Below are 20,005 nucleotides of genomic sequence, written 5' to 3'. Positions count from 1 at the left end.
AGAAAAAAGAAATGTAGAAAAAACGAGAGTTAACGGAATCGATTTTTCTGTTTCCATGTATATTATATAATACGATGAAAGATCGATATTATCAAAAAATAGGAGAATTTAATGGGAAAGGAAGAAAGTGAAAAAGAAAAAGAAGATAGAAAAGGGCATTGTATGAAGTACAACACCAGGTGAACCTGAGACATATCTAACTTTGTAATTAAATCTTTAGGCGTATAATTATGTAAATGTAAGATTATGCTCCAGCGCGAGTGCGTCGCACTTCACGGGCTATGTACAGAGTATTCGAATCTTTCTTGTGATATAATCGTACATTATTAAGATATCAAACCGATTCAAAAGAAGACAAAAATAACGATTTACTCAACATTCCATGTTTTTTCATAGAAACGGTGTTAGCATGGTCGCAAAGCAGTGCGAGAGTTAAAGCAGAAAATAAACCGAAAAATTACCTTAAACCATCTCCTAAACCAGTATCACTTCCCTTTATTCTGCGCTCTCAATTAGAATCATAGCGCGGATTCGTGCTCTAGCCTGTTGTTGTGCCCTCAACAATTTTATTGCGAAATATCGGAGTTCGAAGATTTTTATTTCCGATTCGTGATTCGGTCCATCGAGATAAAAGTTACACCTGCTGAATTTCGAAAGTAAAGGTTAAATAGTAAATCTTGATAAACAAAGAAGCGAAAAATTTCTATGCAATATTTTCCATGCAAAACGCACAGTGAATATTCTCTCCTCCCCCCTCCTTGTATGATACCTCGCGATACCGATTACTATAAAACAACGGCTGATGCATTTGTTACTCGACACATACTTCGTACGTACGTACGAATATTTTCGGGAATCATCATAAACTCGTCAATCGTGAACCATATCGAGATCGATGCACTCCATGAAAGAGAGTACATTCGATTTTAAAGTCACTTCACAGAATGGATTAGTTAGGAAAAAACAGATTAGGAGAAAGGAAGAGAAGACGTAACATCTTTTTATTTTCACTCGAGATTACTTAGGCAACTTCGTTAGAATTAAGATTCCATAAATTAATACTTATTTATAATCTTTAAAACGGCCGTAGAAAAAACAATTTTCTACCAGAAATTCTGTGCCAACCGCAAAAGAGAATGTTGTAGAAGATTTTGATTCAAGTTGGATACATCATTCTAATCTTGTAAGATACTCAGATATATCTTTATTAAATATATTTGAATTTTCGTAGTATATTATATTCTGATATTAATTATACAGTTCATTTTTGTATATTGGTGTGTGATAAATAAATAAGGATATTGTTTCTAAGCAATTAAAAAATGTCCGATTTCAAATAGATCCTCTTGAGTGTTTTTCAAGGTGGGCCCGGACGAAAGATTTGAACGAAAATTCAATTCACTGGTAAACTTAAAGCACATGTTTCTATTAAACAACTATGTCTCTTTCCTTATATTTCTATTTGATTTAGTATTATCTTTCAAAAAAGAAAAATAATCGAGAAAAACACCGTGCTGCTCCGAAGACTTTAAGATCTCTTCTGCTGGACGTAAACCTAATTTTTAAAAAATACACTTTAAAAAAAAATGTCTTTATTAGTTTTATGCACACTGAAACTTTAACGATGTAATTTCTTCATCACATAATAAACAATGATGTTTCTTTTGCCTGTAAAAAGTCTTTCTGGTAATTGTCACATGCGATTAACAAAATAAAGAGAAACAACGTAGACTTAAAGAAAAACGTATTGCCAATAAAATATTACAATTTTCCCATTAGGATTTGTTCGTTTATCATTGCAAGTTTTCTAGTATTTTAATATTTCTAGAAAATTGATAGATAAAAAAGAGAAAAAGGTTGAAGGGATAGAATGCATGCAGTTGAAATACTCACGTTTCATCGGGACATGCTCCGTGAATCACAGGAGGATCAAAAATATTTCAATCGAAAAGAACGCGTTCCCACGCGATTTTCCGAATTTTCTCATACACCTAAGGGAGATATATGAAATCGTGATTAGAAATATGCAAACTTGTCAATAATCGGTCTTCCATCATCGTCCATTTAATTGGTTTCTTTTTAAATCATCGCTTTAATTATAATGTTATATTTTAATAATGGGAATATGGTCGTACGAAAGTTAAAGATTATTTATTGTTAGTTCATTAATGATGTAGTTATGGTTTGAACAATAATGGGTAAGGTGTTAATAATTTTCACATTAATTATGTTTGTAAAGCTTTTTTCATCCATGTTTAAAACAACAAAAATTATTAGTTATTTGGGTATTATTTTGTATTTTTTTAAGTAGACTTTTTATTTTTATGTGATATATGTATTCTGGTTTATGATGATTACATATGTCAAATGAATATTTCATTTTTAATACGACAAAATATTTAGAAATTACAGTTATTATATTTTATTAAATATTTATATTATTTTAACTTTTATTCTAAACAATAATTTCATGCTAATTTATATTTCAAATTTTGTACTTAAATGTACTTAAATTATTGTTTTATATTTCTCATGTATACACGCGTCATGTGATTATTAATTTTGTTTTAATACTATATTTTTTAATATATTTGAATGAAAATTTTTTTATAATATTCATATATATCATTAGATAATCATTGATTTACCACCATGGTGCTATATATTATTTTAGATAATATAATTATTTAAGTAAAGTAATTATCTTATTTAAATTAAATTTTATTTCTTACACTTGGATATAATTATTGATTTTCCGAAGTTCTTTCAATAATTGATAAAAAGTGTGTTATGTGTGAAACAAAAATATTTATGAATATCATTAAAAATCTTTTTAAACAATCAAATATACAAAATTAAGTATACTAATAAAAAGAAAATTAAAAAAGTATCTGCAAAATTCGCGTTATGTTGTAACATTTATTATAATTTATTACTTGCTTATTTAAATGTTGGTATATCTTATTTTGTTTATTATTATAATTTACTTCATTACCAATGTAACATAATATTTTGGATAAATGATTTGAAACTGAAATTTATACCTTTACAAAAAATTAGGAACTATTAATACTGTGTTGTGATTTAAGGTTGCCGAGAGTAGAACTTTCGCTTGTAACTTGTATTAAAAACTTTGAATTTTCTTATGCTTTGATTATACGTTTCATCATATTAATATATTCTGATTTATCCACTGACTGCGAAATACTCATCTGAAATCGATGTGGACCTTATTAAGCGAAAGAGATGAAAAACAAATGAAATCAAATGAGTAATAAGAAAGAAAAAAAAAATAAATTGGTGTGATTTTACAATTTAAAAAATGATAAAAAAATGGTAACTAGTGACTTTTATCGTATTAATGAAACGTAGAAAATACGTAGAAAATATGACGTAAAGTGTAAATTATTCCTGATCATAATTTACCATATTAAGCTTCATGCCTCCGTTAGCTCAAAGCCGATCTGGCATACGCTCGTTTATGGATTTCTGAATTGCCGGCATCATAGGTCGCCGTACATTAGGAAGATTACACGTCAATGGTTTAGGGCTATGAAATAATAATGTTCAGAAAATAGTATTTATAGATTGTGAATAATTTTAGATCAAGAAGAAAATTAAAGAACTTTTGCAGATGTTTACTTGGAAGGTCGTGTGTATGGAGCGCTGCGATATCGCGAACTCGAGCCTGACGTTGTTGTAGTCTTGTATGATTTCCATGCGCGGCTTGTTGTATCCTCTGCGAATTTTACGGATTTATGTACTTCCATTATTGATAGATTTTATAAGGGATTCATTATTTTAACAAAAAATCCCGTAGAGGTATTGATTTATCCACGATCACCCACCCACATGTTAAGTTTTTATCTGTCTTTATGTTTCATAAATTTGTTGATATATTAAAGTTCATTTCATTTATTTTTAATTGTTAACGTATTAATTATCGTATTGATAATTGATTTTATAGGGATCAACAATTGATTTTATTAATACAGCTATCATCAATTATTTTTATAAGTATTTTGCTCATTTCCTAAATTTTACGCTGATTTCCGAAGTGGTATTTCAGAAAAAAGTATATTAAACATCAGAGAGTTTAAGGTAAAAAATATATTCTTACCTGCATAATCTGACATTTCATAATAATCATGAGATGTATGTGGTACAGCTTCTTCTTCATATTCATAGGTTGTATATCTCGAAGTAGGATACATGTCATCACTGTATGATATTAAAACAAAACAAAACAACAAAACCTTTAACGATCATTTTATAAAAGCAAAATTATTCACGTACCTATCGATAATTAACATGACGTAGTTTTAGTTAAACTTTCTTCTATAAAAAGACATTTATTTATCACATTAAAAGAAATCTCTGACATACATACATATGTATATACGCACATACATATGCGTGTGTATAGGCGATACAAAATAAAATGCGATATCTAGCAAAATATCTGAACTAACTTTAATAAAATGTATTTAAATTAAATTTTCTAAATTAATTTTTACTTGGAGAGTAATCTTTTATTCTGATTATGAACTATACATACCTTGCAGTCGATGTATAATGACGATCTGCATATCGAGTATTTGTAGTTGAAGACGGATGATATTCATAATCATGTGTTCCTACGCGATTATTTAAAGGCGGAGTTGGAGTCTCATAGCTTTAAAAAGAAATATATTATATAATGTTTCCTTTACTATTTATTAGAAATAATATACACATTAAACATTTACCCATAACTCTGATCCATGGCAGCTCGCGCACGGTCTAATATTGAAAAAACTTTTGTCTTCGCAGGCATCGATCGAGCAATTGGTCCACGATTAGATGGTGGAGGAAGAACAGGTGCTGAAACTGATTGAAAAACTAACAAAATTTTTGATTAGCAGTACAGTTTCAATCTTACACACGTAAAAGATGTTAATAGATGTAATATTTTGTATTCAAAACAGCAAACCTCTTGATGATCTTTGCAATGTTGGCCTTGTGGTAGGTCTAAGTATACCACCTGCTGTGGGAGGAACACCTCTAATAGAAGGTCTTCTATCTTCTGTAACTGCTGAATCATCAGCCATACTAAGTTCCATTTCACGCATTTGTTCTTGCCGTATGTTATCGTTATTATCTGGAATTAAATATTTCCGAACCTCTGCAAGTGCAAATGCTATACGAGCATATGCTTCAGCTGGAGGTGCTAAAGCTGTTATTTCTACATGTAAGTCATCCGACAGATGAGCATACTTCGGATCCAAAGACATACGACATTCTTCTTCCTAGAATATATTAGTATGCTTTTAATTTTTTAATAATAAACAGCAATAGTAAGCATCTTTGGTATTAAAAATATCTTAGGTACATATTAGCATAGACATTTAAATGCAATATAAGCAAGTATACCTTTTGCCGATCTTTCATTGATCCTCTTCCTAAAACTGCCATTTTGCACATAGTTTCTTCTTGTAGACGTTTCATGGAATTTCCCTTTGGTCCCAATAATTTCCCCACAAAATTAAACTACGAATAAAGTTTTATAACATATCCAAAAGTTTTATAACGTATCAAACTTGCTGTAATGATATTGATATAATATAATCACCTTTGGATGCTCACGAACAGGCACCAAAACTTTAACAGAAATGCGAATAGGTTTTTCACGATAAATATCTACATATTTTGGATCTCTTAATGGCTTTCCAATAGCTTGAGTTTTCTGTATTTCTGTAAATTAATAAAAAAAAAAAATAATTTATCATGTTCTGGTTTCAATGTAATTTACCTCGAACATTTTTTAAAATGATCTGGAAAAATAAATTCTTGCCTTGATCAATTAACCGAGTCGCATTGGGCCATTTTTGTGAATCTAACTCGACTTTCTCTTGCAAAAGTTCTCTTACATATTCTCCGGCTTTATCAACCTGATGATCCTTTTCTTCTCGCTCTTTATTTATCGGCAAATTAGAATTGTTTTCTGGAGATTCTTCTCTCTCATGCTTGTAATCTCCGTTACTTGATCTATCAGTCATGATTGCGATTCAGTAATGATTCCGTATAAAATATACAATAAAATAATCTTCAAAATTTCCTTCTGTATGTTACAAAACTTAATGATTATAAACTCTTAAAAGTTTATGCGCAAAACAATAATAACACAATGGCTGTCTTAGGGGATCAAACTTAACATTCAATATTACTCGACATGCTTCTATTATACACACATAACGCGTCTGCGCAGCTATAACCTACACATTTAATTGTTACTTTTCTTTTAGTACATTACACGACAATAATTTATTACATTTCGTACGAAACTTAACTATCAGAGAAAGCAACAAATTATTATTAGTGCACCTATCAGAAATGGGTACGTAACTAAAATCTTTCACCTAAATTTATCTATTGGTGCAAAAAAAATATTTCTTTCTAAAAGTCTATATGGATACGTCGGCATTTAACGAATCAAAAAGTAGTATCCTATTTAGATCGTTCTTTTATTTGGTTGCACTGTGTGCGAAAATTCTAAATGAATACGATAACCTCACCTACATCTAACTTTTACAGATTTTGTGTTTCTTTTATGATTTCGTACTACGTAGTTCAATACATTAATTCATAACCTAATAGAATTTCATTATTACGCTTTGTAACAGACGTTGAATAGTTACAGACTAAAGGTGGATAAAAAAATCATTTTAAAATGATAGAGAAACTATCAGAGACGATAAATTTTTCGAAAGAAGAAGAAATAATTTTAGAATTATGGAAAAAATTGGATGTATTTCAAAATAGTTTAAGATTGTCGAAAGGTAAACCGAAATATTCATTCTATGATGGTCCACCTTTCGCAACTGGTTTACCTCATTATGGACATATACTAGCTGGAACAATAAAGGATATTATAACAAGGTATGCTCATCAATGTGGGTATCATGTTGAAAGAAGATTTGGATGGGATACACATGGTTTACCTGTCGAATTTGAAATAGATAAAACTTTGAATATCAAAAGTTCAGATGATGTTGCAAAAATTGGTATTAAAAACTATAATAAAGAATGCAGAAGTATTGTAATGAGATATGCTACAGAATGGGAGAAAATAGTTGGTAGAATTGGTAGATGGATAGATTTCCAAAATGATTATAAAACATTGTATCCATGGTACATGGAGTCTATATGGTGGATTTTTAAGGAATTATACAATAAAGGGCTTGTTTATCAAGGTGTTAAGGTAATGCCATATTCTACTGGATGCACTACACCTCTATCAAATTTTGAATCTGGTCAAAATTACAAGGATGTTGTAGATCCATCTGTAGTAGTAGCATTTCCTTTGGTAGATGAACCAGATATATCTATTCTAGCATGGACAACAACTCCCTGGACTTTACCTAGCAACCTGGCGTTATGTTGTAATCCTGCTTTTGAATATATAGAAGTAAAGGATAATAAATCTAATAATATCTATATTTTATTAGAATCTTCTTTAAGTCTGATTTATAAATCTAAAGATCTTTATACTGTATGTGGAAAAAGAAAAGGATCAGATTTAAAAGGGAAACAATATCAACCACTTTTTCCTTATTTTGTTCAGTTAAGACAAAAAGGTGCTTTTGTAATATTAAATGATAATTATGTTACTGCAGAAAGTGGAACCGGTATTGTACATCAAGCGCCTTATTTTGGAGAAGATGATTACAGATGTTGTTTAAATGCAGGTGTTATAACAAAGGATCAAAAAATTGTATGTCCTATCGATAGTCGTGGTTGTTTTACAGATCCAGTTTATGATTTTAAAGAGAAATATGTGAAGGATGCGGATAAAGATATTATAAAATATCTTCAAGCTAATAATAGATTAGTTTATAGTAACCCTATTAAACACAGTTATCCGTATTGTTGGCGATCTGATACACCATTAATTTATAAGGCCGTACCATCATGGTTTATTAGGGTTGAAGCTATAAAGGACAAATTATTAATGGCCAATGCTGATACTTATTGGGTACCAGATTATGTCAAAGATAAGAGATTTGGTAATTGGTTGCGAGATGCTAGAGATTGGGCAATTAGTAGAAATAGATATTGGGGTAATCCTATACCTCTATGGATTTCTGAAGATGGTCAAGAAGTTGTATGTGTTGGAAGTATTAAAGAATTGGAGAAATTAAGTAATACAAAAGTGACTGATATCCATAGAGAAAATATAGATCATTTGACCATTCCATCTGTACGGTCAGGATATCCACCTTTACGGCGTGTACCAGAAGTATTTGATTGTTGGTTTGAATCTGGTTCTATGCCATATGCACAAATGCATTATCCATTTGAAGATCCAAACAATTTTGAAGAAAGTTTTCCTGCAGATTTTATAGCAGAAGGCATTGATCAAACTCGAGGCTGGTTTTATACCCTTCTTGTTATATCTACTGCACTTTTTGGCAAAGCACCATTTAAAAATCTTGTTGCCAGTGGTTTAATTTTAGCATCTGATGGACAAAAAATGTCAAAACGCAAGAAGAATTATCCTGATCCCATTGAGGTTATTGACAAGTATGGAGCAGATGCTCTTAGATTGTACTTAATCAATTCACCTGTTGTTAGAGCAGAAAATTTAAGATTCAAAGAAGAAGGAGTCAGAGATATAATAAAAGATGTGTTTCTTCCTTGGTATAATGCATTTCGATTTTTAATGCAAAATATTGAAAGATTTGAAAGAGAGGAAAAAACTAAATTTATATATAAGAATATTACTAATAGTTGCTCTAACAATATAATGGATAAGTGGATAATATCTTTTACACAAACATTGCTGAAACTTCTTAAACAAGAAATGCAAGCATATAAACTATATACTGTAGTACCTCATTTAATTAAATACATAGATAATCTTACTAATTGGTATGTAAGAATGAACAGAAGACGAATAAAAGGTGAAAGTGGTACTATTGATTGCCAAAATGCATTGAATACTTTATATTGTATACTTTACACAATGGTGAAAATTAACGCACCATTCATTCCATTTTTAACAGAGTTTATGTTTCAACGTTTGTCAAAACTACTTCCACCTGATTGTAATACTAATATGGATAGTGTTCATTATCAAATGATTCCTGATCCATCCATCCATTTAATTGATGAAAGTATTGAAAAATCAGTATCCTATATGCAAATTATCATTGAATTAGGCAGAATTGTAAGAGATAGAAAAACTATTCCTGTAAAATATCCTTTACCAAATATTGTTGTTATTCATCAAGATAACAATGTTTTGAAAGATATTGTTTCATTAAAATCATACATACTCGAAGAATTAAATGTAAAAGAATTAATAATTACAACAGATAAAGAAAAATATGGTGTAACTTTACGAGCTGAACCTGATCATAAAATATTAGGTGCACGTTTAAAAGGAGAATTTAAATCTGTTACACAAGCTATTAAAGAATTGTCAGATGAACAACTACAACAATTTATAACTTCAAAGGAAATTATAATACAAGGTCATAAGCTTAGTGAGGGTGATTTACGCTTAATGTTTAATTTCACTGGTCCAATGGCTGAAGAACTTTCTAAGCAATATGAAGCCCACAGTGAAGGAAATATATTGATTCTTCTAGGAATTACACCTGATGAATGTATGCAAAATGAAGGAATAGCAAGAGAAATAATTAATAGAATACAGAAATTAAGAAAAAAAGCACAATTGATACCATCTGATGAAGCAATTGTTTATTATGAAATTCCAAATGTAGCTAGTAATTTAGCTAAAGTAATTCTCAGTCATAAAGAATTTATTGAAAATGCAACTAAAACTCCTCAAAAACATATATCTGAATTGTCAAATAATAATAATATTATTCTTGAAGAAATGCAGAATATTAAAGGTATTGATATGAAACTTATACTTGTTAAGAGTAAAATAGAAAGCACACTTAAAAATAATATAACAGAAGTTGAACCATTTTCAAAATATGTTAATGTCGAATTAATTAATATAAAGCCAAGATTTGGTGCTACTAATCCTGCAGGTACAATTTTATTAGAAGTAGAAACACTTGAACTTACAACTTTAATTTCGTATGAACAATTAAGACAGAATATAGATATTATATTTGGAATTTATGGATTTACTTATGACCTATATGTTGATGGAAAGCTACTTACAAATAATACAGATATTGCTTCATTAAATAAAAAAACTATTCAAGTGGTTAAAATTGGCACATTAGCAAATCCATCAATAGTTGATTTTAAGTCTCCTAATTGTCATTTTCTTAATATAATTAATGATAATAAAAAAACTAGTATACTTCTAGAAAATCCTCAAGGAAATTGTACATTAGATATGCTTTCATTAAAACAATATATACATGCTTTATTTACATCAAATGATACTGTATTTTCCCTTCCAAATGTATCATCCATATTAGAATTACATACTAAAACAATAAATATTAGTCATTTTTGAAAATAATATAACCCAAATTTTGAAAATATATAACCCAAAAAGATATGAATAACATATATTATTCAACTGATTAATTCTTTTAAAATCACATCATATGTTTTCAATTTGTTACAAATAATTCAAAAATAAAAATTACTTATTATATACCATCTATTGTCATGCATTATCACTTATTTATTCTATTCATAAAATTTATAAAATATTAACTATTTATACATTATAAAACAATAACATAAGAAAAAAAATATGTTGTATATGAGGAGACATAAATAAATAAACAATTAATAATGTGGAAATAATAGATTTTTAATCTCTAATATTTTAATTTATCTAATAAATGTTTAACGATGTAATATGATATTGAAATAATTTATAGAATTATAATATACATAATATACAACTGATCATAACCATTAAAGTAGATTCATAAAAATAGACATGTAAAAAAATATCAAATAAATAAAAATTTATTCATATTATATTAAACAATTACAATTCTATTATTCACTGAATTTTTCAAGTTTTCTATATTTCTTACACAACACATGAATGTAAGAAACACGTTTGAAATATATAGATATTTTTTGTTATACTTTAATAACATTGACTAATAATATCAAAAATATCAGAAATAATTACATAATAGATCACTTTATTCTGTAGTACTTTACAAAATTATAAATAAGTCATTATATTGTGTATTATTTTCCTATTATAAATTCTTTCAAAGATAATTATATATACTTTGCTTTAATTGCACCAACATTAAAACAAACAAAATTATTACAGAGAAAATATTTAATTATACTAAACACATAAAGAAGACATTTTATATATCATGTGATATACTTTAATATGTAAATATATCATTTCCTTTTTAAAAACTAAGAAATAACACGAAACACTTTTAAAATTGTGATTATCGTAATTTCGTTATTTCTTTCCATAATAAGTACTATTATATCAATTGGAATGTGACTATGATTCATGTTTAAAAAGCAAAGTTACACTTATTTAAATCATTTCAATAATAAAATGACTTATTACTTGCATCTGGATCACTTCACTTGCAAATATTTTCACATTAGAAATAGCTGCAACATAAGATAATTAGATATTTTTTTTTTAATACTCATATTTAATTATGACATATGATAAGTATATATATTTTATAATTTATTTTGTTTACTAATTGTATTATTAATACATTTATAATAATATATATTATTACATTTAACAGTCATCAACAGTTTCAAATGCCAGTAATGACTTTTTAAATGTATTTATAAATATAAATATCTTTTGAAAAGTAATAATCCAATGTATCAATCATGTATATCAAAAGTAATAATTATATTGACAAATACATAAAAGTAATTGAACAAAGAATAACATAAGAAAGCACCAGCATGCAACCACATTTTATCCTCTTGGTTGCTACTTTTTTCATAAAATAATCAATAAGTATGTAAATATTTTGAATTTTTGTTTCTTTTCTTTAGAAATTATTAGTAATCATTAAAGCTAACAAATAATTCAATAAAGACTTCATATTTTACTACATTATTATACATATATATTAATCACTTGTTTAAGTTTTTACTCTTCATTTTATTTCAAGTATTAAACTTCCAAGCTATTAAAAAAATCAAATTCTTTTATTTGTTTATTCATTATATCCGACGATGTTTCTGCATAAATCAATAAGTAAGATGAGTGCTGAAGGTCCATTTCTTTTACTTACTTATAATCGGTAAAATTTGTTCACACAATTGTTTGAATAATAAGACAGTAACATCAATTCATTCAATATTTCTAATGCTATCTTGATCAGGGAAAAAATTGCTAAATAAAGAAACCGTAAATATTGCAGTGAGTGCATATAATGCAAGTGTAGTTGTCGCAGTAAATAATTGCGCATAGTGGTAACGAGAATACCAAGCAAGACCTAAGATAAGAGTCAAAATGCTCACTAAAAGCCTGCTTAAATCCCATTCATTATGTACTGAGCTGATTCCATTACCCGCAGGGAGATCTTGGAAAGTCTGTGGATTGAAATAAATTGATGACTCATCTAATGTATGCGGCCGTGATGATGTTGTAGCTGGCCGTGGTTGATGTACTAAGCAATGAACTACACAATGATTATAAAGACCACATCGTTCTAATGTTTGGCTATCTGGTTGAAGCACTTGACCTTTAAATACTAAGCGCACCAGTTTTTGTGAATCAAGTTCTACTCGAAAATGTCGCCTAAAAAATATTATGAGCAAAATAAGATTTTTCTATATCAATATATTCATTATAATTAGTATTACAAATAAATATAATTTACCTTTTGAAGTCTCCAAGCATTTCCTTAAGACTTCCGGTTACTACTTTTTGATCATCATTTATAAATTTCAGTTTTATAGTAATTTCATTAGCATTGGCAGTCGACAAGTTTTCAGTTGTACATCCTGTTGTACTAGGACACATTGACTCGGGTTTATTAGATTCATCTGTAGAATTTTCCTCATTAGATTTTTTTAACACTATTGTCTCTTCATTATTAAAAGAATCCATAGTTTCAATGAGGACCTCTTCAGAAGTGGTAGCTTCTGCTACTCTTCGTAATGCTGGAGCAGTAACATCTAATATATATAAAATTAAAAATTAAAAATTCAAATCATATATTATTATTATTATTATTATTATTATTATTATTATTATTATTATTATTATTATTATTATTATTATTATTATATATATACTGCTGATATACAACTGATACTTAATACCTGCAATAGATGTTTCCGGACAGCTTGCTTCTGAATTATTACTTTCAATAGTATTCGTTTCCATAGAATCTTCATCTGATATTTCCAAATTACGAGATTGATTAAGAGTATTGGTATTCTGATTTGCTCTTAATTCTGTAATACTTGTGCGTGTTCGATGTTGCAATATAAGTACTGTGCGTATTATTGGTTGATCTGCAATATTTGTAGAACACCATGCGAACCAAGCCACCAATATGATACTCAAAGCAATAAAAAAATCTGTAACTTCATCACCAACACCTTCTATTAAAGACATCTTGTTTTAGTAATCTGCAAGAACATATAAAAAATGATTTGTAAATATCTTTTCTATAAAATTTCATTACAAATTTGCAATTGAAAAATAAAACAAAAAAGAAAAATTAAATATGTTATGTTGAATATCAATAAAAAATCTGTTTATTTATAGATAATAAATAAAAAACTTATAAACAAAGAGACGACCTTCTTATTAGTTTAAATCATTTTTCCTTATGCAACCAAATTGCTATTAAAGGTTAAGGTCACTATATGTAATTCTTATTGCAATATGAAAAAATATTAAGAGAAAAGAGGAAAAGAAATATACAATTACTACAAACTTTTTGAAAAGATAAAATAAAAGTAAAATTAAAAAAGCCTTTATCTTTCTACATATTAAAACACACGCGTTGTTGTAAATTATATACTAAATTACACTTTTTTTTAATCTTGTTTACGACTATATTTATTTATACCACAATCAAGGCCGTGGTTGTATTAATTTACAAAAATCATAACTAATTTAATAGAATAAAAAATATAGTTGACAAAACAGCTATAAATATCGTATCTATATACATCTGTGCATGACGTAGATACTTTATGACAAGCAGCAACATATATTATTTACGAAACATGTTCAAGCTGTTATCAATACGAAAAAGCAAGAAACCATAGAAATACGTATATACGTATATAGTAGATGATAGCGGAAACTTACGTATCTATTTACAGTATGTTTAAAAAATTATTAAGGAAATGGGTGATCATCTTCAACAATATTTATATATTGATAATTTATATATTTGAAGATTGGTCCTTATTTAGCAAGTAATATACTAGAGCCATTAGAAAGAAAAATACGTATGTGTATATATTCGCTGTATATACTCGCTGCATCAATAGCTTTGCTTACTTTTCATTTGTAGAAAATATGTAGTGCTTTAACTAAAGTTCCTAGAAATAAAGTTTGAGAATTTATTTCAATCAAAGATTCTAATAAAAGAAATAATTTACTTTTTTCATGATTATCTTTATTCTTAAAAAAATATGATAGACAATCTTTTAATCAACTGTTAAATTAAATTAAAGGAAAATGTATTTTCTTCAAATAATACATAAATGATATAAAATGATATAAAAAATTTTAGTACATAACTGCTTTTATCTGGATAACTATTACTACTAATCTGGTACTAAACGAAAGCTTAAATTTTAAATAATTTGCCAATATATATAATATAATTATTTATAAATGCAATATAATCGTTATCCAGAAAAATGATATATATTAAATAAGTGTGAATACAAATAAATTTAAATGCGAACTTTCATCAAACGCTAATTTCAGACTCAGATTATTGCTAGCTTGATGTAAACAATTACTATTGGTTGCATTCAGCAGAACAAACAGCTTTACAACTTATAAGATTTTTAATTGAATAGCACCAATCACTTTATGCCTTTCCGATATATTTGCCCATCAGTCGACATTTTTTACAATATAGTAAAAGTATGCTATTTAAGCGCAATATGTATAAGATCTCAGTTCAATAGTAAGATATCAAAAATGTAATAAGATAGATTGGACAGAGGAAAATAGAATTGTATATACATATAATTTCAATTAAAATTGATAATTAAGATTGGAAATAAAAGGAAAACTTCAGTTCAATAAGGTGTGTAAAAAAATCTATAAGAAATAATTAATATATTTCTAAATTGAGTAAACAACTGTGTACAATTTAACGTTCATCCATATACGAGTAAGAATGAGATATAGAATAGTAATAATCGCAATAAAAATATTATTACAAATGTAAATCTTAGAGAGCAGTTATTTATATCTTAAAGTCCTATTTCCGAAAGGAAACTACTATCAAAATAGCATCCTCACGCTCTCGTTTTGTATCATGACGCCAAAAGATTTTTGCTCCGTGCTTGTTTCCATGTGACTACATGACAATTTACGTGCGTGATGAAATTGCTTGTTAACATCGCCCTCTTCAATACGAAGTACAAACTACTATAATTTCCTCTTTCCATTCCTCGATATTCTTAATGGTGATATATAGGAGTTTCGTTAAACAAATTCGAATAGTTGTAATGTATTGTTAATAAATAATTTATGTTCTAAGTGTATCAGAAGAAAAAAGTAGTTAAGTTTATAAATATAGACGGTATATATTTCATTACTTCTTGATATAACTGTACTTATTTAGCAACCATTTTTCAACGTTCTGCCACGTTTATAAAGCTTAACGCTTAGGTGAAGTTTGTACGGTTTTCCGGTTTAAGCAGATATTTAGCATAGAAAGAGGCAAATAATTGGATATCGAAATAGTGGTAGTACATTAAGAGTTATATACAATCATTAATCACGTGTTAAAAATGGCAGATATTTCATTCATTTAATGAACTCATCATTTTTAATAATTCATTAGCGTAACCTATATTTCTGTATTGATCATTAAACTTAGATTAAAACTAATTTTTTTTATTCTGTAGGATATAAAAAAGTACATCATGGTCAACGTCAATCCAAGAGTTTTCTTTGATATAGAAGTAGGTGGCCTTCCTATGGGCCGTATAATCTTTGAACTCTTTGCTGATGTATGTCCCATTACATGCGAAAATTTTCGTGCACTATCTACTGGTGAAAGAGGAGATGGGAAAACAACAGGGAAACCATTACATTACAAAGGAATAGTGTTTCATAGAGTTGTGAAAGATTTTATGATTCAAGGTGGAGATTTTGTAGTAGGTAATGGTACTGGCGGAGAATCTATCTATGGCGGTATATTTGCAGGTAAAAATATAAATTTAATGTAGTATAAACAACGTTATATTTTGTCTAATAATTTAATATTTTTGAATCTCTCTCTCTCTCCCTCTCTCTCTCTCTTCCCCTTTCTCTCTCCCTCCTTTTTTCTCACTCTGCCTCCCTCCCTCTCTCTCTCTCTCTCTCCCTCCCTTTCTTTCTCCCCCCCCCTCTCTCTCTCTCTCTCTCTGTTAATAATAATATTCTTACAGATGAAAATTTTATTTTGAAGCATAATAAGCCATTTTTATTGTCAATGGCAAATCGTGGTAAAGATACAAATGGATCACAATTTTTTATGTAAGTAAAAAGATTAGTATATGCATGTGTATAATTGTTTCAATAGATTATTATTTTATAGTATATAAAATGGTATTGTAGACTATTCCTTTATTTAATACAACAATATGTTCCGTGTATTAAAATGGAGATTTATTTAGTAAATTTATATTTACAAATTACATATATTACATATATATAATTACTAAACTATTTAATCACTAACAGTTGACAAAACTGTTCTTTGTCTGTAGTTTCATTTATAATAATTTTCTGAATATAAAAAAAGTTACTTGTATATGATGACATCAGTGGCAGATTTACGCAGGTGGATGCAATCATCTCAAGTATCATAAGATAGGGGCCCCACACGATAAAATGAATTTAATTTAATGGTTGTCCTGGTATATTATTTTTATTTCTATTTTTGCGACTATTACCGATTTTGGAAAACGTATTTCTCATTTCATCGTTTGCATGAAAAGTTGAATTGAGAAAATGTATATTGTGCATAATTGATTTATTTTAACGGGGTCCCAAATATGGCTAATGCCTCAGGCTTTAATTGAAGATTAAATCCGCCAATAGATGACATATACTACTTTATCAAGTAATTAAAAAAGAAATATAGTTCTTATCATTCTGTATTATACTAGTTCTATAAATGTATCAAAAAAGTTCTTCATACATATAGTGTATTTTTGTTTTTTTATTTATTAAGATTATTTTTGCATGTTACTATTAGTTTTATATAACAATTTTAATAACAATTTATATGATATTTTATATAATTAAGAAATTATTATCTATATTAGTTGATGGTGGTGATACTAGATATCCAAAAAAGGGAGTGAAATTAAATACAAATAGCTGGGCGAATTGTTATGTTTATAAAAAGTAATGCTACATAGTATAAAGCGAATAAAACTTAAATAGACGTTTTTAATTTTAAGTTTTATCATACTACTTATCTTGTTCCACTAAAATGTATTTGGAACATTCATTATTACACATAGGACTTGCAGAGAATCTTGAAAAGAATAGTAATAATATTAAATGTGAAAGAATGAATAACTATAGCCATGTTTTTGTGTAGTCATGAGGGAAGGGTCTGCACACCACTACTACAACACAATGACCACTGAACGCTGGCTCTTTCTGTTCATCTCTCATCACCTTAATCATATTTTGTTGTTGTAGTACAACACAACCAGCGCCTCACCTCGACAAGTGAGTAAATAATAAAATAAATAATTAAATTGATATTGTATAGATTTTTAATGGAATTCTCATAAAATAGTGTCCACGTCGTTTTTGGAGAAGTAGTGTCTGGCCAGGAAGTTGTTATGCACATTGAGGGTTTACCTGTTGATCGTATGTCTCGTCCATTGCAGGATGCTAAGGTTGTAAATTGTGGAGAATTAGTATTGAAAACTAAAAGTAAAGGTCAGTAATATGAATTTTTATGAAATTTTCAATTTTAGGTGATATATGGGGGATATAAAAAAGAATATTTAGTATAATAATTCTTAAATAAATTAATTTGTTTGTAGGAAAAAAACACGAATCAAAGCGTAGCTCTTCAGAATCAGATTCAGATTCTCATGCAGAGAAAAGCAAAAAAAAAAGAAATAAGAAGAGGTATAAAAAAATTAAAATTATTCTCGTTATTATTGTAATATAACATGACTCTTTTATATTTCGTATATTATATGCTTATATTACACATTAGTAAGAAAAGGGCTAAATCAGAAGATGGTGAAATCCATGATTCAAACGAAGATGAAAATGAGAAGCCTCATCCACTTGTATCTGTTACAAAAATTGATCCTGATGAGATACCTGAGGTTCCTGCAAATAAATTTTTATATAGGGCAGGACCTACAAATAATGCTAATCAAAAGGAATTTCGACAACATTTTGGCAGGGAACGTATACGATTACGTAGAAAAACTGGACGTGTCTTTAAAGGACGAGGTGTATTTGTAAGTATTCGTGATCTTTTTATTTTAAAAGTAAAAATATAATGATTTATCTCATGTCACTTTTTTTAATAATCTGTTTTATGTTACTAATCTACAAATTAGGCAAACGATATACGATTTCTTTTTTTACATCTATAGTAGTACATAAATGAATGGGTACATCTGTAAGAAGACTTTTAAAATGATTGAATATTTGTGTAAAGGGACTTAATGTCAATTTCATCATGAAATAAATTTAAAAAGTAATACATCATAAATTACTATTTTTAATTTTTACAAATTCCAGCGTTATCACACTCCTTCGCGAAGCCGCTCTAGAAGTGTAACTCCACCACATTGGAAACAAGCACAAAATCGTACTATTAAATTACATGAATTTCAGGTATGTTTCAAAACTATAACATTTAATATAGATAAATTGTTACGTTTATTCAAATCTTGTTTTTAGAAATTGGAAAAGGAACGATTAAAAAAGGAAGAAGAAGGAGGCAAATCCGAAGATGATAAAATAGATAAGTTTGAAGAGCGAGTTGATAAAGATAATTATTTAATGGAAAAATTTGAAAGTAGCGCGTGTATACCCGAACAATTGGAAAATAAAGAAAATGATCAAACAGAAGAAAAAAATACTACAAATAAAAGCGTACAAGAGAACGAAGATAATGTAAATAAAAATTTGGATATTAATGAAATTACATCAAATGATAAAGTAGATACAAAACGTAAAAATGAGAAGTCTATCAAACATGAAACGAATCGATGCGATAGATACGATTCGAGAGATAGAACCAAGAGACGTAGCAGTAGACGCTCTAGATCAAGAGGTCGTCAGAGATCGAGAGATAGAGATTATGATCGCAGATCTAGTCGTGATAGAAGAAGTAGGAGAAATTATTCTCCTCGTAGGCGTGATTCATATAGAACGAACAGATTTGGCAGAGATAATTATAGATATTATGATAGACGCAACGATTACAGGAGAGGTACATCTAATACACAACATGATACAGATGGAAATACATCTTATTTTAATAGGGATAAACCAAAGAAGAATCAGAATGTTTCTGACTCTGTAGATCAACCAAAATTTAAACGACATTCACGTTCAAGCAGTTCCAGTAGTCAGCACACTAAAGAATGAATAATTTTTGTCTTTATTTTCTTTTCACACTCATTCAAAAAGGAATACAAAATAATAGCATGGAAGTGCTGATACCTCTTCATAAAAATAAACCTTACATTATAATGTTTTCTTAATTCTGTATTTGTAATACATCATGCACATTTTTCGTCTGAATCTTGATAAATTATATAATAAAAATAAGTACTATTTTTTGGCAAGTTATTAGGTTTTCGTGTATTTATTTAAAATCCT

General features: G+C 28.3%; 4 protein-coding genes across 19 annotated transcripts; 2 read left to right on the top strand and 2 right to left on the bottom strand.

Moving 5' to 3' along the window:
• Window positions 1–1,168: 1,168 nt before the first annotated feature.
• On the bottom strand, window positions 1,169–6,370 carry LOC146873289 (KH domain-containing, RNA-binding, signal transduction-associated protein 2). 7 transcript variants are annotated; one of them, XR_014982258.1, is made up of 11 exons: window positions 5,834–6,367; window positions 5,612–5,733; window positions 5,413–5,529; window positions 4,973–5,288; window positions 4,749–4,881; window positions 4,559–4,675; window positions 4,121–4,221; window positions 3,643–3,739; window positions 3,427–3,550; window positions 1,894–1,991; window positions 1,210–1,555 (listed from the first exon to the last, which is right to left on the bottom strand). XR_014982258.1 is itself a non-coding variant. In XM_085657518.1 (10 exons), the coding sequence occupies exons 1-9, from the start codon at window positions 6,036–6,038 to the stop codon at window positions 3,454–3,456; spliced, it is 1,305 nt and encodes a 434-aa protein (XP_085513644.1). In that variant the 5' UTR covers window positions 6,039–6,367; the 3' UTR covers window positions 1,179–1,991; window positions 3,427–3,453. The 7 variants fall into 7 exon arrangements, 6 of the variants coding, with proteins under 6 accessions (XP_085513660.1, XP_085513644.1, XP_085513651.1 ...); XM_085657518.1 differs by having other exon boundaries at window positions 1,179–1,991; XM_085657525.1 differs by having other exon boundaries at window positions 1,179–1,991; window positions 4,749–4,869.
• A 70-nt stretch (window positions 6,371–6,440) lies between these two features.
• Window positions 6,441–10,662, top strand: IleRS (Isoleucyl-tRNA synthetase). Its single transcript, XM_085657461.1, has one exon. It carries the CDS (start codon window positions 6,710–6,712, stop codon window positions 10,481–10,483), a length of 3,774 nt encoding a protein of 1,257 aa, XP_085513587.1. The 5' UTR covers window positions 6,441–6,709; the 3' UTR covers window positions 10,484–10,662.
• Window positions 10,663–11,256: 594 nt separating this feature from the next.
• Window positions 11,257–14,426, bottom strand: LOC146873287 (transmembrane and ubiquitin-like domain-containing protein 1). 6 transcript variants are annotated; one of them, XM_085657562.1, is made up of 5 exons: window positions 14,267–14,426; window positions 13,264–13,575; window positions 12,819–13,116; window positions 12,457–12,736; window positions 11,257–11,577 (listed from the first exon to the last, which is right to left on the bottom strand). In XM_085657562.1, the coding sequence occupies exons 2-5, from the start codon at window positions 13,559–13,561 to the stop codon at window positions 11,563–11,565; spliced, it is 891 nt and encodes a 296-aa protein (XP_085513688.1). In that variant the 5' UTR covers window positions 13,562–13,575; window positions 14,267–14,426; the 3' UTR covers window positions 11,257–11,562. The 6 variants fall into 6 exon arrangements, with proteins under 6 accessions (XP_085513688.1, XP_085513684.1, XP_085513673.1 ...); XM_085657558.1 differs by lacking the exons at window positions 11,257–11,577; window positions 14,267–14,426 and adding an exon at window positions 14,125–14,250 and having other exon boundaries at window positions 11,681–12,736; XM_085657547.1 differs by lacking the exons at window positions 11,257–11,577; window positions 14,267–14,426 and adding an exon at window positions 14,022–14,163 and having other exon boundaries at window positions 11,681–12,736.
• Window positions 14,427–15,096: 670 nt separating this feature from the next.
• On the top strand, window positions 15,097–19,975 carry Moca-cyp (nuclear cyclophilin protein Moca-cyp). Of its 5 annotated transcripts, none has more exons than XM_085657511.1 (9): window positions 15,097–15,224; window positions 16,054–16,354; window positions 16,579–16,666; window positions 17,846–17,875; window positions 17,946–18,091; window positions 18,199–18,286; window positions 18,378–18,630; window positions 18,917–19,012; window positions 19,079–19,975. In XM_085657511.1, exons 2-9 carry the CDS (start codon window positions 16,072–16,074, stop codon window positions 19,769–19,771), a joined length of 1,677 nt encoding a protein of 558 aa, XP_085513637.1. In that variant the 5' UTR covers window positions 15,097–15,224; window positions 16,054–16,071; the 3' UTR covers window positions 19,772–19,975. The 5 variants fall into 5 exon arrangements, with proteins under 5 accessions (XP_085513637.1, XP_085513622.1, XP_085513619.1 ...); XM_085657496.1 differs by lacking the exon at window positions 15,097–15,224 and adding an exon at window positions 15,571–15,888; XM_085657493.1 differs by lacking the exon at window positions 15,097–15,224 and adding an exon at window positions 15,571–15,891.
• The last annotated feature ends 30 nt before the right edge of the window (window positions 19,976–20,005 follow it).

This window comes from Vespa mandarinia, chromosome 1 (genome assembly GCF_050613455.1).
Source record: "Vespa mandarinia isolate Hongniang chromosome 1, ASM5061345v1, whole genome shotgun sequence".
Taxonomy (NCBI): domain Eukaryota; kingdom Metazoa; phylum Arthropoda; class Insecta; order Hymenoptera; family Vespidae; genus Vespa; species Vespa mandarinia.
The sequence above is the reverse complement of the archived record's forward strand: the minus strand, read 5'-3'. Positions and strand labels throughout refer to the sequence as shown.

Excerpts from the sequence above, each read along its gene's own strand:
- Moca-cyp (XM_085657511.1), top strand. The coding sequence starts at position 16,072 with ATGGTCAACGTCAATCCAAGAGTTTTCTTTGATATAGAAGTAGGTGGC. Across the intron at positions 16,667-17,845 it reads AATGGATCACAATTTTTTAT|TACAACACAACCAGCGCCTC; the intron begins GTAAGTAAAAAG and ends TTGTTGTTGTAG. Across the intron at positions 18,092-18,198 it reads ATTGAAAACTAAAAGTAAAG|GAAAAAAACACGAATCAAAG; the intron begins GTCAGTAATATG and ends ATTTGTTTGTAG.
- LOC146873289 (XM_085657523.1), bottom strand. The coding sequence starts at position 6,038 with ATGACTGATAGATCAAGTAACGGAGATTACAAGCATGAGAGAGAAGAA. Across the intron at positions 5,530-5,611 it reads CTGTTCGTGAGCATCCAAAG|TTTAATTTTGTGGGGAAATT; the intron begins GTGATTATATTA and ends CTTTATTCGTAG. Across the intron at positions 4,222-4,558 it reads CATTATACATCGACTGCAAG|TGATGACATGTATCCTACTT; the intron begins GTATGTATAGTT and ends AATATCATACAG.
- LOC146873287 (XM_085657544.1), bottom strand. The coding sequence starts at position 13,561 with ATGTCTTTAATAGAAGGTGTTGGTGATGAAGTTACAGATTTTTTTATT. Across the intron at positions 13,117-13,263 it reads TCCGGAAACATCTATTGCAG|ATGTTACTGCTCCAGCATTA; the intron begins GTATTAAGTATC and ends TATATATATTAG. Across the intron at positions 12,737-12,818 it reads ATGCTTGGAGACTTCAAAAG|GCGACATTTTCGAGTAGAAC; the intron begins GTAAATTATATT and ends AATATTTTTTAG.
- IleRS (XM_085657461.1), top strand. The coding sequence starts at position 6,710 with ATGATAGAGAAACTATCAGAGACGATAAATTTTTCGAAAGAAGAAGAA.